Below are 16,914 nucleotides of genomic sequence, written 5' to 3' on the forward strand. Positions count from 1 at the left end.
GGGGTGCCTTTTTTCCAGTTTAGAGCAATAGCCCCTCCAAATGTCTGTGCACGTCCCTGTAGATAGATAGATAGATAGATAGATAGATAGATAGATAGATAGATAGATAGATAGATAGATTGATAGATAGATAGATAGATTGATAGATAGAATGGTGGATAGATAGATAGATATATGTACTTCTGAGTCCGATGAGGATACTTGAAATGTTATTCACATCAAGAAAGTGCCTGGCCTACATTACAATCTGTCTCTTGAGGATTCTGTAAATTGCTCTCGAGAAGCCCCATGAAAGGCGGCTATCCTTATTTGACAGTCTGAAAAAAACAATGTACGGGTGAAGGTTAGGAGGATTAATGGCTTCTGCTTCAGTGTAAATTGAAAAGCAGAAGCTGTCATGTCTTTTGAATTTATAGATCAGAAGTACACAACGACGCAAAGAGGAGTATGATGAGAGAAAAGGTGCTCATTCTTTGTCGAATTGACTCTATCTATGATTCTGAATATTTTCTTCTTGGCAGCATATACAAATAAAAAGAACACAGTTTTTTGCTGAAGACGGAGAATAACCCAGAAAATGTAATTCTTTCATCTCTCTCTTAAAAAGGTTCAGGATTTAGCAGCACTTCACCTTGTGCTGGGATGTTTTTGTGCATAGTATTCAGCATTAAATAAGGCCTTGATCTAGTACTTTGACGTACTTAGTGCCCAGCACTTGCGGCCCGTCCACACAGCGGCGTGCATTGTCGCTTGCCGGCGGGGGCTGAAACTCGACCAACAACCAATCACATGAATCTCCCGCCCTGGACACACAAGCATGCGGTTTGATTGGCTAGAAATTCCACTGGCATATCATTCGATTGGCTGACGCTTCCGCTGAAGCTTAAAAAGTTGAACATTGCTCAACTTTCGTCGCGAGCAACGCGAGCAAATCTACGCTTCGCTCCCACAATGCAGTTCGGCGAAACTTGTCGATTCAAAGTGAATGGGCAGAAGTGTTGAAGCGTCAACGCATGCCGCCGTGTGGACGAATGATACTTACATTACAATCATGTCAGCCGCGCAAGTCGTGGCCTCATGAAAATGGGCATGAAAAGGGCAAATAACGGCAATTACGGACCTTAAAACGCAAGTGTTGGTTTTTCTCATGAATCAAAGGTTCCTTGAAAATGGGGGGGTAAAGGTCACGGACGAATCTCTCCACGATGATAGGACCGCCTCTTTTTATCATGGTTTAAAGCTAACCGACCCGTTCAACGTTTGGTGCCGGGCGTTTTTGAGTTTCTGCAAAACACTTCGGGCGGTAAGAAGTAAACCGACCGTAATCGTAATAATCCGTAATCGGGTGCGTGATTTCCTCTCTCTGATTTGAATACCGTTGTGTTTTTTTTTGACCTCGGCACCTCACTACTCCTCCACAGCAGCAGACCGCTAAAATGAGCCTCTCCCGAGTCATCTATCGACGGACTTCCGTCAGGTTGAGACCCTCGAAGGCGGCCCTTTGAAGCCCACCACATATATGCGGCACTTCACCAACCGGCGGACGGTCATTTGGTTTCGTCTTCTTCTCTTCTTCACTGCAGCGCCGGAAGTAAACGCATTAGAAGGAGTCCCTTGAATAAGGTCCACACCTTGCGGCTAGACATGAATCAAGGTACCGCCATGATTCACCGACCGTCGCGTGAATCGACGGACGCCGTNTAGTATGTTGTAAACTCCTGGAACACATCATTTGCAAACACCTGTTGAATAACCTGGAAAGGCATAATGTCTTCACCCCGTTCCAGCATGGATTTCGACAAAACCATTCGTGTGAAACTCAACTCCTAGTCACAATGTATGACCTGGCAAAATATCATGACCAGAAATTGCAAGTCGATGTGGCAATCGGGTAAAAGCGGCCGAGATGGGTTTTCTCCGCAGGGTGGCTGGTGTCCCCCTTAGGGATAAGGTGAGAAGTTCGGTCATCCGGGAGGGACTCAGAGTTGAACCGCTCCTCCTTTTGCGTCGAAAGGAGCCAGTTGAGGTGGTTCGGGCACCCAGTTAGAATGCCACCTGGGCGCCTCCCTAGGGAGGTGTTCCAGGCACGTCCCGCTGGGAAGAGACCAAGGGGTAGACCTAGGACCAGGTGGAGGGATTATATCTCTTTGCTGGCCTGGGAGCGCCTTGGGATCCCCCAGTCAGAGCCGGTTGATGTGGCCAGGGAAAATAAAGTTTGGGGCTCTCTGCTGGAACTGCTACCTCCGCGACCCGACCACGGATAAGCGGGAGAAGATGGATGGATGGATGGATGTGGCAATCCTTGATTTCTCAAAGGCTTTTGACACGGTTCCACATAAGCGCCTGTTGCTAAAGCTGGCCCACATGGGTATAACCGGCCCAATACTTGATTGGACCACAACCTTTCTTATAACAAGTAGTTGTATAAGGGGTGAAATCAAGTACAGTTCAAGTTGACTCTGGTGTCCCACAAGGCACTGTGCTGGGTCCATTGCTTTTCTTATGCTACATTAATGACCTACCGTCACATGTAGCATCTACAGTGCGGTTATTCGCGGATGACTGCCTGCTCTACAGGCCTATTAAAAATGGAAGTGACTAAGAAGACCTACAGGGTGACCTGACTAGACTTCAGGAATGGGCTAACACTTGGGGAATGTGCTTTAATACTAGTAAGTGCTACGTCCTACGAACAAGCAGATCAACAAACCCGCACTTTAAAAACTATACTCTATGTGGCCAGGTGTTAAAAGAAGTGACCCACCAGCCTTATCTTGGGGTAGAAATCCATAACAACCTGAAATTTGGCCAACACATTGGCCAAATTGTAACACAGGCAAAACCGTTCGCTCGGCTTCCTACGCCGGAACCTGCGACGCTGTCCCCAGAAACTGAAGGAGATAGCTTTTGTGGCCCTAGTACCAGGGGCGGACTGGCCATCGGGACGCTCGGGACGAATCCCGATGGGCCGGTACTAAAGTGGGCCGGTCGGACGATGTGGGCCGGCCGGTAACCGGCAGGGCTCGACATTATAACTGGCCCGCTGGCCCGGAAGAACTATTTAGACACCCCGGGCCAGCATAACGTACTTTCCACTTGCCCGCTCGGGCCACTAAAAATATTGCTTTAAAATAATTGTCCTGTGGTATTGGTATTTTGACTAGCAATTTAGTTAAATTGTTTCGTTTATCAACGCTACAACATAGAGTTCCGTGAGTCGGTTGTCGTTGTTGGGGGAAAAGCAAACAGCTGTTTGCTGCAGAGCGCAGCGGGAGCTCCTTCACTACAGAGTATCGCGCCACCTAACCATTCGCCAAAATGTTTTTAATACCAGCGGTAACCGGCCAAGCGCCGGGCAAAAAACAATCTTAAAATAAAAGAAAGTTACCGGAGGAGTTAAAGGAGAGTGACAGGGAGCATGAGAAGAAGAGGGAGAGAAAGTTTCAGCCAGCTTGATCGATCTATTGGCTTCTAGTGGTGCAGTGACGCGTCCTAAAACCCTTTTTTATAATCTATCGATTAGATTTATGATTTGAACATTATAAAAGTAGGGTAGACATGTGGAGATTATCCGGCTGAACAAAACGTGCATTTATCTAACAGGTTTGTTTTCCACAGACCTTATTTCCAGCTATTTTCCAAAACCCTGTGGAGAAATCCCATTGCTTTTTGTCGAGGGAACCAGCAGCTTACTTCCTGGTTTAGGACGCGTCACTGGCTGCACCTCTCAATATGATGCCAATATAAACAAGGTCTTCTGTCGGCTCTGTACATCAATGCCGACCTATGCTGACAAGTAAGTGAAGAGTAGACAATATAAAGGTATTGGCGAAATGTCCCAGCAGTTTAGGATAATGAAGGGTCTATCAAATCAATTACATAGCCATTACATGTCTAACTCCTAATGACAGGAAGGCAGAAAGTGCATTATACAAATAATAATACTCATAATAATAGCAGACATTTTTTAACAATGACCACAATATCACTCCTACGCCTACCTAATATAGGGCCGTTTCCTCTTCACCGAGGTGATAGGGCTGTCTAAAAAGTCTAAACACTTGTTATAAAACTCTCTTTACCAATAAAAACACATAGATCTTTTACAAAATCTAGAAACCTCAAAGTAGAGTATTGTTTTACCTCGGTTTTTTGTTTTCACAACGTTAAATTATTAAAAACAAGTCACATGTAATATGAAACATGCATGTTGTAAGAACTTTATTAGTCAATGAAGGAGTTAAAAGTGGAGTAAAAGGAGGGTTAACAAGGTATAAAACCAATAANTTTTTGGACGAATGCTCCGGGCCAGTGGTTACAATGGTGGGGCCAGTGATAATGCCAGTGGCATTTCACCCTTAATGTCTACCTCTGTGGTAAGTCACTAGCACCGAGGTGGGCCGGTGGTACCGAAGTGGGCTGGTCGAGAGTCCCGGGCTGATTTGCAGTCCCAGTCCGCCCCTGGTTTTCACTATGAGTAATGTTTTTTTTTTAGGCGGACATTATAATTTACATGCTTTTACTATGTTCCATCTGAATTTACTTTAAAATAAAAACATCTAGATTGATTCTGACATTTCTACATCAAACTCACAGATGTAACCTTGCTTTGAGAGAAAATATTATTAATTTACCCCTTTTAGAAGTGNAGTGATAATATAATGCCAGTGGCATTTTACCATGCATTTTACCCTTAATGTCTACCTCTGCGGTAAGTCACTAGCACCGCGGTGGGCCGGCGTTACGGAAGTGGGCCGATCGAGAGTCCCGGGCTGATTTGAAGTCCCAGTCCGCCCCTGCTTGGAATTTAAAAAGACATTTCATTGATTGGCAATAGGTGGGAGTGGATGGATTCTTTGCACTTTTCAAATCATTTCAGGGTCACACTAATTGTTCGTTCATTGTGAAAGCCTTTAGATTATGTTGGTGGTGTTGAGTGTTAAAGAGCCGTGGCATGAATACTTTGAATGAACTAAACAATTAGCTTTTACTAGATTTAAAGGTCTGATTACATATGGAAAGTACTTGTACATGTGATTTTAGCAACATGACTAATGATAGCAGTTTACCTAACGTTATGCCCCAGAGCAAGGCACAACTTTAGAAATCCCAAAAAAACTACAAACCCTGATCTGACTGCTATGGTAAAGGCAGGGTAAAACAGGGTTACCTATTGATCCAGAGTAGTAAAAAAAAAAAAATATCAGTCCCATTCAAGCCCTTGCCGAATGAGTTGCTGATTAAGCGTATCACCACCAGGGTTAGCTTTCTGAATGTTGCAGTTCAATGGAGTTGTGGTGTCTGGAGTCTTTGGCAAACTTCCCACACCGGAGCCGTCATGCCTGCAGGTGAACTAGTTTTATCTCCCACCCTACGCAGCTTTTCAAGTCTCCCTTACATGTTTTCCCTCTTTAAAGGTTTCTCTGAACTTAACTTCACTATGGCCTGGTGGATACCAACATGTACCCTCTCTCAAGAGGTTAGCTCGAAACTCTCACGTTCCTTTCAACCTATCCAACCTAACCTTTACAATTTTAAGGTCAAGGCCTATCCATATAAAAATAATATTTTAAAAGAAAATAAACCTCTGTATCTTAAAGTGGACCTATCATGCTATATTTTAAACATATATTGTAGGGCCATACCTATACAAAACATGTCTGAAGTTTTGCTGTGAAGTTCACCCATTGTAGCCATGCCTCATACTGCTCATACTTCAGACATGTTTTGTATAGGTATGGCCCTACAATATATGTTTAAAATATNTGATTTGATGAGGCCCGAGCCTAGACGCCAAACTCAAACTATATGCTGCTTATAATAAACATATTAAGAAACACGTGAGTTGTCTGACTGAACTAAACAACATGCTTGTATATGCTTCCTGCAGAAGGCGGGAAATCAGAAGACTTCTGTCATGGCTGGCAGTAGAATACATTATTCATCAATTGTGAAAAAAGAAAACATTGGGTATGCCTAACTTTTTTAAACTCTCCATAAACGTGCTGATATATGGGTCAATTTCAGGTACATTATCACATTACCCAGACACAAGCAATAACATAAAACAAATCCAACCAATTAAAGATAAATACACCTAGTTTGAGCTCTACCTGTGACGTTGAGCTTTTGGCTATCGCTGTTTCTGCTCTTGTCCTTCACTTTGACGCGACACTCATAACTCCCAGAGTCAGCTGCCCGGGCCGGGTTCAGCTCATACACGAGTGAGTCCTCTGTGGTGGTGGAGGAGTGGATGGGGACGTCGTCTCGTCTGAGCTGGAAAGTGTGTGTCAGGTGAGGGATGTTGTCATGGCTGACTCTGACCTGGCAGCGCAGGGTCACCGGTGTCCCGCTCTGAACGGTGCTGCTGGGTAGGATTTTAAGGCTGACGGTGTCTATAGTGTATGCTGCGAGTACAAATACACAAGTAAATAGAGTAAGAAACATGCACAAGAAATAATAATAAAGACTGCATGTCTCGTTTATTAAACCAACATCAGGGGCTGATAATAATACAATACAACAGTCTGGGTCTATTATTCTCTCCACAATAAAGGTGAAGGAAGGCGCTCCCCGGCCTCCAGTCTACTGCACAGTAAGCAGGAGCGGCTGAAGGAAGGAAAAAGCTTCAACAAACAGCGTCTGACCCTCTCATCACTACTGGGAGAGCAGTGTTGATTTATCCCAGCTTTTGCTCTCCTTTAGCAACAACAGCTTGGTGTACCCTGCCTCTACAGGAACCAAGCAATCACTTAGTCCACATCCTGAAAGTACTGTTGTTAGTTTGGGCTAACTGATGTACAGTACAGCAACTGAGGCAGTGAACGACTTTGTTTACTCCATCATTTCCAGTTTAATGAGTTAGATTAAATCTGGGGTTGCGTCTGGAAAATCTGGACAAGAGTGTTATTTCAAATCAAACAGTTTCATACTTTCTGTAGAAATAGTACAAACGTAGAGAGACAGTTCCTTCCTTCAAAGCTGTGGAATAAAAGCTTTAGGCCAGGGGTGTCAAACTCAATTTAATCGCGGGCCACATCAGCATTATGGCTGCACTCAAAGGGCCGGTTGTAACGTATATATAAATATATATATAAAATAATGTATTATATTACATTATTGCCTCTGCATTGGATAATTATTGGATAGGGTAATAACTTCATAATTATCTACGTCTGAAAGCAGAAGTCTAGGGCGAATAATTTCTCTCTCTTCAGTGAGAATGTCACAAAATGATTTAAAAAGAAAAGCTGGAAAAAAAGTCAAAATCAAAAAACAGAAGTGACATTTAAAAAAGAAGTACAATTTAAAAAATAGAGTCAAATTCTGAGAAAATTGCACATTCATAACATAAAAAAAAAGTCACATTCTGAGAAAAAAAGTCTAAATTGAGATGCATTGTGGGACATGTAGTTTATGGACAACATGCTTCTGTAAATCGGCATGTAACCGTATAATAAACATATAATATTCTTTGCAAGCTCTTGTGGGGCCACATAAAATGAAGTCACGGGCCTGATTTGGCCCCCGGGCCTTGATTTTGACAGCCCTGCTTTAGACTGTTAGATTATTAAGTAAAATACACATAAAGGTATTGCTCTTTTAAAGGAATAGTTATTTGTCCTCTTGCAGAGTTAGATTAGAAGATATAAACCACTCTGCATGCTTAATGTCATGCTACAGCCAGTAGCTTGTGAGCGTAGCTTAGCATAAAGAGTGGAAAGAGGGTGAAACAACTAGCTTAAAAACATTCTACCAGCACATTTAAAGGTCCCATGTCATGCTTTTCCGGTTATTACCCATCCCTTTGTGTGTTATGAAGGTTTTTATGCATGTAAACGGTCTGCAGAGTCAAAAACCCTCAAAGTACACTCTGTAGCGAGTAAAACTCTAACACAGTCTATGCGGCCCCAAAACGCCTCGTTGGAGATTTCTCATTTTCCATTGTTTACTTCCTGGGTACTGTGACGTGTGAATACCCAGAGGCCACACCCTCTGCCAGCATTTCACGAAACAAAGCTTTCCAAACCTTTCAGCGATTAATGCCGGATATGTACAGCGTAGGGCACTGAAGAACGATGCTGTTCCTACTTTGTTTGGACCAGCGGAAGATTCGGGTACACAACCTGTAAGTATTCATTGTTGTTTGTGTATTTATGATGTTTAAAACAAACAAGGTATCTACCACGACTGTTTAAATGGATAAACGTTATTCGGGCTGCTAAGTTGGGATCGGCGAGAAATGCTCTCCGCAGACCCATTCTCAGTGTTTGTGTGAGCTCAGGATGAGTTTCGCTTGTTCTCGCTGTATCGCCGACCCGGAAGACTGTCCGCTCCTCGCACTAGATCGCAGCAATGAGCCTCGCAACTTCCCGACCAATCAGAGCACACTGGGCTCACAGGGGGGGGGGAGCTCCAACAAGCCGTTTAGGATAGAGAGTGAATACCGGTGAATACACATACTTTACAGAGATGCTGTATGAGAAACCAATGTGAGTTTGGAAAATTGCACAATATAAATCTATTCTAGTAGACCTCAACAATGGAATTATGATCAGTAGAAATGGCCATGACATGGGACCTTTAAGGCTCACCAACTAACATGTAAGTCCTATTTTGTTCAATCTCTGCAATACACCTAAGTATAACAATTACAATTTGCTATTTGAGCTTTAGAGGTGCTTTTCCCCTCTTTCCAGTCTTCATGCTAAGCTAAGCTAACCAATTGCTGGCTGAAGTGTCACATTGAGCGGGCGCACATGAATGGTTTCAATATGCTAATCTAACAAAGTGAGTTTCTCCAAAATGTCCAATTATTTCCTCATAAAATTGACTGCCTTTATAGCCACCTAGGAGCTCCAGATAAACACTGACACAACAAAAAAACACGAAGCATTGAGACAAATGCAGTTTGAAAGCTATTTAAAAATCGAAAGGCTCATTCAAACTCATGCTGATTTGAAAGATTACCCAGCTTCACCTCCAACTGCTAAAAATAGCTTCAATAGATCTTACAAAATACTTGAAAATATCAAGGAGGCCAGCAGTGCATGCTACAATGCCCACTTCCTGCAAAAAATAACTGTGCCAGGTAAAAATAACTTTCTCATCTAATACAGCAAAGACTGGATAACCTGAAACTGTCTCTTCAACCCTCTAGACCAATTAGTAACCAATAGTTAAAAATAATATACAGTCCAATGAAGTTCTACTTACACGACTGTCCTCTGGCACACTGCCCTGTGTGAGGAGAAAAAGACAGAAAAGAAAGAAGTGAGAATCACCAGATGAGGTTTAACTAAGGGGAACATCCTTTATCCTTTGCAGCGCAGCAGTGGGTCCTTACAGGAGTGCAGGAGGCAGGTGAGAAGCAGCAGCAGCATCAGGTTGGTGGGTCTGGAGTCTGTCCTGAGTGATGGTGCTGGGAGATTAAAACCCAGCCGCAGAGGGCCGCCGGACAGAGGCCAGGAGGGCAGGGAGGGGGACGAGGGAGTGCCGTAGGAAGGGAGAGGCGGAGGAACAACTCGTAGTGTTTCGGGCGGTGATGGTGGGGGGGGTGTTCCTCGTCTTATCATTACACACTGCTGCTTGACTGAACAGGAAATGGCAGCTACTTCCTCAGGAATCTAGCATTTTCTGCCTTTCTCAGTTTTTCCTCAACATGGATCAGTCAGGGTATTTCTTAAAAAGTTCCATAATTAAAAGGTGTTCTTTACCCCCAAGTTATCATTTGATAATCTCAATAACTCCTCATGTGTTACTTTGAACGCATGAAGAAAACCAAGAGATGCTTAATGCCTAAAACTTATTTAAAAAAAGCGAATAAACATAATTTAAGAGTACGATAGCTTGCCTGATCAAAATGCAATGTTTGTTTATGTTTTTGTCATGGTTTTGGATTTTTGTTTTCATTTTCCACCTTTTGTTTTGAAATGTTTTCATCTTTGTGTCTGTCTGATCCTACTCCCTGGCCGTTTCTCAATCGCGAGGATACTGGCTTGGTAGTCGCATACTTCCAAGTCACTTCCTTCAGAAACGAAGCAAGTATAACTTCCAAGCCAATGCTTCGGAAAACAAAGAAGAATGGAACAGGCTAACAAGTGTGCCACTCTCTCTAATAGTTTCAACATAAACTGTACCGAAAATGAATACCTCACGATGTCTATCTAATTATGAACTTGCTTTACTTTCATGGAACACATTTTTGGTGATAACAAATGCAACAAAGTAACATATTTACCAACACATGTTCTACGCCACTACATACTTACATTTAAATGTGTGCTGTGCTGCGTCGGTTCAGCCATTCTCCGCAAGGGTTTTTGAAATTGGTCCGTGCGCAAAGCATTGTGGGGATTTGAAGGACGTGAAGTCTACCCATGTGCAGCCTCGAAATTACCCCCAAACCAAGGACGTGGCCTCGGTGGAATTCCAAGTATGCTGGAGATTGGAACAGTCCTTCGGCCCATGTGCTTGACTTCCTGTCGTTAGTTTCCCTCCTGTGTCTGATGGTGCCTCATTGTGTTCACCTGTTGCCCTTGTGTTTCTGCCTCCCCTGCCAGCTGTGTCTTGTCCTGTGATTACCCTTCTGTGTATTTAGTCTTGTCTTCCCCTGTGCTCCATGTCTGTTCGTCGTCATTTCATGTCCCTGTCACCCATGCTTGTCCGTGTCTCCTGCCTGTTCCCGTCTGTAAGTTTGTTCCTGTCTGTCGTGCTCCCCGGTTTTGTTTCTGTTATTATTTTCTCCTGCATTCGGCTTTTGATAATAAAGCTCGGTTTTTGTTACCTTACATTTTTTTTTTGTCCTTTTTTTAAACTGCACTTGGGTCCCATTTTCCACACACCCTGACAGTTTGTAACCACAATGCATGAAGTGAGCATAAAAAGTAGTTTTGTGTGAGGGTAAATAAACAGATGTTTTCATTTAGTTTAACTGTTTATGACAATCCCCAAATGCACTTCCATTCATCAAGACTTTCCATTTTTGTATAACTTGTCCGTTTTTTCTTTAAGCAAATTATCCTTTTGGGATTTAAGGATAATAACCATTTTGAGCTAGGCCGGAAACATTTGGTAACATCAGAGACTGGATTGTTGCTCTCCAGGCTTTAAAACAACAAAGATCAGGAATTATGTAAGACCCTAACGGCTCTGCAATGCCCACAATCTCTTAAAACCTCTTAAATTCTTAATGTCTGCAGATTTTTTCGCTGAACTGCAGCTAATACTACCGAGTCATGATCCAAATCTCTAATGAAAATATATCCAAACATTCAGTGTTTTGATATACACACCACCTTCCACCACATACTTAATACTCTCCTCATCCAGTGCTCCTGATAAAACTGTGAGATGAAGCTGTGAGCCAATGAATCATTAATAGGATACAAACTTAGAGATGAGAGATGATTTAAACATGATCAAGTGTTTGGGCAATATGGGGAGAAATACACAACATAAGGGAATGTCAGATTAATTATAGCTTCATCTTGAGATATCAGTCATGCACTTAATTCCGTCAATGAGAAAATTAGCCGTGAATAGGCAGGCATTATTGTAAAACAGGTGTAGATTAATCTTTTAACAGATATTGTAGTTGTCACGGATGTTTGCCCCGTCAAATTAAAGGCCTTATGCTATTGGATTTCTAGGAAACTATTCTCAACAGAGTATATTTCCAATTATAGCACATACTGGTGGGAATTAAGCCTTTTTTTGTCACAATCACATGCATATTTTAATGCTGGGATTGTGGTTGCATTTGCTTTTAAACTCCAGATGTACGGATGCAGTGCCGAGCAGCATCTTGCAGTCCTCAACTGTGACCACTAAGAGCTGCTGAAGCCTAACAGGAAGAAGGTCTGCTCTGCGGCTTTATCTGCAGAATACTCCCAGTCGCTTTCATTTGTGCCACATTTTATAAACAACAAATGTTTTCAGGCAGTACACAAGAGCTTTTTATCTTCTACAGAGCTGCAGCAGAGGTGACCTTGATGGGAGACCGCCATGTTCTTCCAACAGAAACTGTACTATTTGACTAATGCTAATAACTATGAATGGTACCAGTCAGAAACAGTAAAGAATCAGGCTGTTTCCTGAAGCGTGTGTTTCAAGAAGTTTCTAGGTAATCAAAGCATTTCTAGCTAAACAAGCGGATGGTGCAATTGACAATAGGTCTATTAGAGTTCATACCGCCTCCAATAAACATTTAAAAACACAAAAAGAACGTAAAGTAGGACGTTCAAATAATGTGTCAGCTTGCCATCTTTATCCAATTAGGTAAAGTTGTTTTCATTGAGACATTCATTATGTATTCTTGAGTCCTCTCAAAGCTCATCTTCAAATCTAGGTCTGCATTAGTAATCATAACAGTACTTTGCCAAACATCTACCGCCATTTCAGTGTTCCTCTTAATATTATTCAGAAATCCAATACACAGTCTACTTTGAAAGTTGTGTTTACCTGGTCAGTAGTCGGGTGCTGACCATGCCAACAGGTTGTTGCCCTACACTAGCATGACAGGGGTCGTTAGAAATGTGATTGTTTTTGATACAAATGGCCCATTGCAGCCCCTCATACAGCTCTGCCTGTACCCTAATCTGCTCACCTCTTCATTTCCATTGAATTAGCATTTTTGACTGATCCCTAGAGAGAGTGAGTTTAATTGTACATCAGTGGGATACACACTCAGCGGTGGAGCAGAGTTTTGCAGCTGGTTGTGTCTCTGTTAGGGCTGGATAATGGCAATGATGTGATAACTTGACATTATGAACTGCAATTATTTTGTCTTCCTGACACATCAGCTTGATTTCTCCTGCTTCAAAATGCACCTCACTCATCCAACTGACTCATCAGGCTGGATGATATTACCTGCATTTGTTTCCTAAGGGTGATCCAGAATATTTGACTTTTAAGACAATTTGATTCAAGGAGACTAATTTGACTCCCAACCTCGCAGTTTAATCATTGCAGCAGTGGGAAATTGGTTTTCTGAAACAAAGGATCATTCTGTTCGAGTTATATGGTGGCTGAATGGCTCACAATGACTTTTTTTTTTAACAATAAAGCCTACGTATCAGTATCAGCCTTTTGATAGTCAGTCAATCCTCACAGTAAATACAGAGTTAAATCCCAGATCAAATGCACGCTAAAGGGTCTTTGAGCATGTTTTCTCTCAGTGATTGTGATGTTATGTTAAATGTTTGTTGTTCATGTTTTGTTTCTATGTTGATGTTACACATGGAGCTGCTGTGATGCAAGTCAAATTTCAGACTTGAGCTATCGTATAATAACATTTCGAAAATAACTCACATGCTTCCCATCACACGCCTTATTAAGCATCATGAAATCACTATGTAAAATCATTAAAATATGCATATTTGCCGCATTTTCGGAACAGCCTTTGGCTACTGTTTCAAACTCAAATAAGCACAATGTATAATTAATTTTGAATTTATGAATGTTTTTCTGTCAAGATTTGCAAGGGGAGTTGCATAGAAACACCTGTTAAGGGCTTGCAGATGTTTATCTATTATTTGTAAAATGGTACAATGAGGGGAAGATGAAGTTTTACAACCACAAAAAGCAAGTAGGCTAGAAATCTGTTCTCACAGTCTGTCTATGAGTCAATCCCCTCTGCCATATTTTAGTACTAGGCTATGGAAAGTGCCGCACCAACACCAACAGTGATGTCCATTGTTCTGAAACAACAGCTTAGCAATAGCCACATGTATCAAGGCCAAATGTGTTGTTGTTTTAATATTTCTCTATCGATGCATCATTCTCAAAAAGACAAGGATCAATGAGCAAAACCCCACCTAAAAAACATGATTCAGCGATAGGCAGGACTTGAACAATCAGATTCGACTTTGTCAGTTTTTGTCGGGACAGCCCTTGTGTTTTCATGACTGTAAAGAGGGTGTTGGATTGAAGGGAGTGATGGATGGTGGCCACGCTGGTACCATTGACACCGTCAGTTTCCTTTGGGTCCAGAGCGGTGATTGATGTCTTCGCCCTGGGCTCCATCCTGCCAGCCCAACAGGTTCTGGCTCCGCTGCACACTGTAATATGGATCCCCGCGTGTTGAGAGTCAACCACTGCAATGATCCATATCAACACAAAACATCAGATGAAGCCAGAGACAGCATGAGAAACAGCTTCCTGAATGTGTTGCGTATAAAATGAACGGTGCTGTTGTCTCTTTGAATTACACAAAGACATTCAACACATGTTGGAAGAGATAAGTATAAAACTAATTTGGACTTCATTTAGGTCTATGGGAAATGGGGATGGATAATAAAAAACTTAATTGAACGACATGAGATGGGAAATATGATTCTGCTTCAAGGCAAAAGATCTTCAGGGACTAATTACAAGCACTCTGTAGAAGATACAGCCTGTGCTGTTAGAGTTTTAGGGGACATATATTGGAACACATTGTTTAATACGACAAGATACGAATTGTATGTGGGAGAGGAGTGCAAATCACTCTTTATATAATTAATGGTAACACTTTCTATGAAAACTACATCTTAAGTGTGTAAAAGGGGCTTTCTTAGAGAAATATAATGTCTGTAATATGCTTCATGATGACTACACTCATTTACACACACTGTGCTTTCTGATGCACAATATCAAAAGTCATAAAGATGTGACATATTTTGAATGATTAGTGCCTTAGATAGAGGTTGTCTGATGGGGCTTATAACGCGTTATGACTGCCTATACTTACTCAATACTCAATAACTGTCATTATTGGTGGTAAGCAAAATGAGGTTTCAGAGAAGAATGTTGAAAACAGTACGACAAAAAGTGATTTTTGCTGCTTTAAGCTTTGTGATTTCGCCATCATGGTAACAATAATAAACAAATATTTAAGGTCCTTTGCTCTCGCCTTAGGACGTTGGACATAAACGAATAGTTTTTTGCGGTACTGGCTGAAAGGCGAGTGTCCTAAAACTTTATTTGCGACTTTCCACAGCAATTTCAAAATGTGACTATGTGAAATAGTAAATGGCACTATATATATGTAAGACTTTAAAGTGTTTGCAGTCTGCAGATCTATTTGACTTACTAATGCTTACTTCACAAAGCCACTCTCCATCTTCTCCTCCCTGGCATGGTGTCTTTTGACAGAGTGCAACCGGCTTCCTCCCCAGAGAGTCCCTGGGCCTCACATCGTGGCCGGTTGACCCAAGACTAGAAACACAGTGGATGAAGGACGACATGGAGGTGTTTCTGCCTCCGGCACAACCGCCTGCAGGAAGGATGGAGCGTGTTGCTACACGTCAATGCTTTGAGGATACGAGACCCAAAAAAACTCACGCCAACCTCAACTCCACCTTTCTTCCACCAGCTGTCTGTCTGTTCAACTTTCATCACTGTTCTGTTTCACTAATCCAACCGACAGGACTTTAAATTCCCCCTCTTTCTCTTCCTCGCTCCTTTCCCAAAATGTTTTCTCTCAACTCTTCTTCTGTATAAATAGGTCTTATGTCTGACTTTCTCCCGCTTTCTGTCTCCTCCTGTCCCCCCTCGCTCCAACCACCTAATTTCTGTTGAATCAATAATAAATGATCTGAGAGGCTTGGCTGTGACAGGCTCTCTGCATCGACTCTCTCAGGGTTACTGAGGAGAATCAGACCACGCTCCAGGCCTCTGGTGCAGCTTTACAGTAGGAATATGAAGCAGGGGACACACAAAAGAAAAGTCATGCTCATTGTTCCGTACAGCAGGTCATTAACAGCGAGCTTTCACGGATGTGTGCATCACAGCCTTCAAACCTCCTGAATGTATCCATGGCGTGCAGAATGAGCTCCATCTATAACTCCACAGGGGGCTATTGCTCTGAGAAGCCCGCTGTGAGCTCTCTCCCCACAGAAACCTGGATTCAAGGACGACTCTGTTCACACGCTGGTTTAGACATGAGCCTAATTCTTTCTCAATCTCAGCCCTTTTTTTTTAAACTGTCAGGCCCTTTACAAATCCACTCTGCTGAAGTGTCCTTTAGCAATTCACTCCAGGCTCCTCTGTGGCAGATCCTAGCGAGGCAAAGAGCCGATCACATGTGTTGGGACTCAACATCTATTATTCAGGCGTCGAAGAAGAAAAAACGAATCAATTATTTTGAAACAGTGTTTTTAGATGGGCAAAAAGTTTAAGTCTTTGAAGTTGCTGCACAGCTCTTAAGACAAATGTAGCACACATCTTAACAACATTCCAGGACATCTGCAAAAGAAAAGGCTAATTGCTGTGTGTTTTCATTCACTAGTGTTACACAAATATAAGGAGTTGGTCGGTTGATTTATGAAGATAAATGTAGTGTTTTAGGGTCTTGTTATCAGTGCAAGCAAAACAGCACAAAAAAAGCCTTTTGGAGGCAAAACCACAAACCCAACAGGAAGTCGGCCATTCAGATTTTTATGTGCACTTTTACCGTGGCTCATTTGAACAAACTTCTACCACAGTTTTCATCCGATCGACTTCAAATTTGGCCAGTGTCATTTTAAGAATTTAACATGTTACTCTCCATCTAACGCCTTGTTGTGGCATAACAGGAAGTTAAGATAACTTGACCATACATACATACCCCAACATGCTCCAAGAGTCACAATCTTAGTTTTATGTCACAGTTTTAGTTTGGTCCGTCTTGTCATGGTTTTATTTTTGCTATTCTGTTCTCCCTGTGTCTTGTCTTCCTCCCTGTCGTTAGTTTCCCTGGTGTGTCTGATTGTCTGATTGTGTTCACCTGTTGCCCTTGTGTTTCTCCTTCCCTGCCCGGCTGTTTCTCGTCTCGTGATTACCCCTCCCTGTATTTAGTCTTGTCTCTTCCTGTGTTCGGTGCTGGTTCATTATTTGTCGTTCATGTCTCCCTTCATGTTGGTCACAGTCACCTTTTGTTTGGATGCTGCCTCG

At 42.3% G+C, this 16,914-nt stretch overlaps 1 protein-coding gene and 1 long non-coding RNA gene across 3 annotated transcripts; both read right to left on the reverse strand.

Moving 5' to 3' along the window:
• Positions 1-6,113: 6,113 nt before the first annotated feature.
• On the reverse strand, positions 6,114-9,575 carry LOC104948539 (platelet endothelial cell adhesion molecule-like; the record flags this gene model as incomplete). The annotated part of the gene is made up of 3 exons (XM_010774740.1): positions 9,347-9,575; positions 9,217-9,240; positions 6,114-6,407 (listed from the first exon to the last, which is right to left on the reverse strand). Coding segments are annotated over exons 1-3 (547 nt in total), but the record flags the coding sequence as incomplete, so codon positions are not given.
• A 3,202-nt stretch (positions 9,576-12,777) lies between these two features.
• LOC104948524 (uncharacterized) lies at positions 12,778-16,690 on the reverse strand. Of its 2 annotated transcripts, none has more exons than XR_798700.1 (3): positions 16,589-16,690; positions 15,084-15,256; positions 12,778-14,096 (listed from the first exon to the last, which is right to left on the reverse strand). It is a non-coding gene; the product is annotated as an uncharacterized lncRNA (long non-coding RNA). The 2 variants fall into 2 exon arrangements; XR_798699.1 differs by having other exon boundaries at positions 15,074-15,256.
• Between the last annotated feature and the right edge of the window lie 224 nt (positions 16,691-16,914).

This window comes from Notothenia coriiceps, unplaced genomic scaffold (genome assembly GCF_000735185.1).
Source record: "Notothenia coriiceps isolate Sejong01 unplaced genomic scaffold, NC01 NC01_scaffold00014516, whole genome shotgun sequence".
Classification (NCBI taxonomy): domain Eukaryota; kingdom Metazoa; phylum Chordata; class Actinopteri; order Perciformes; family Nototheniidae; genus Notothenia; species Notothenia coriiceps.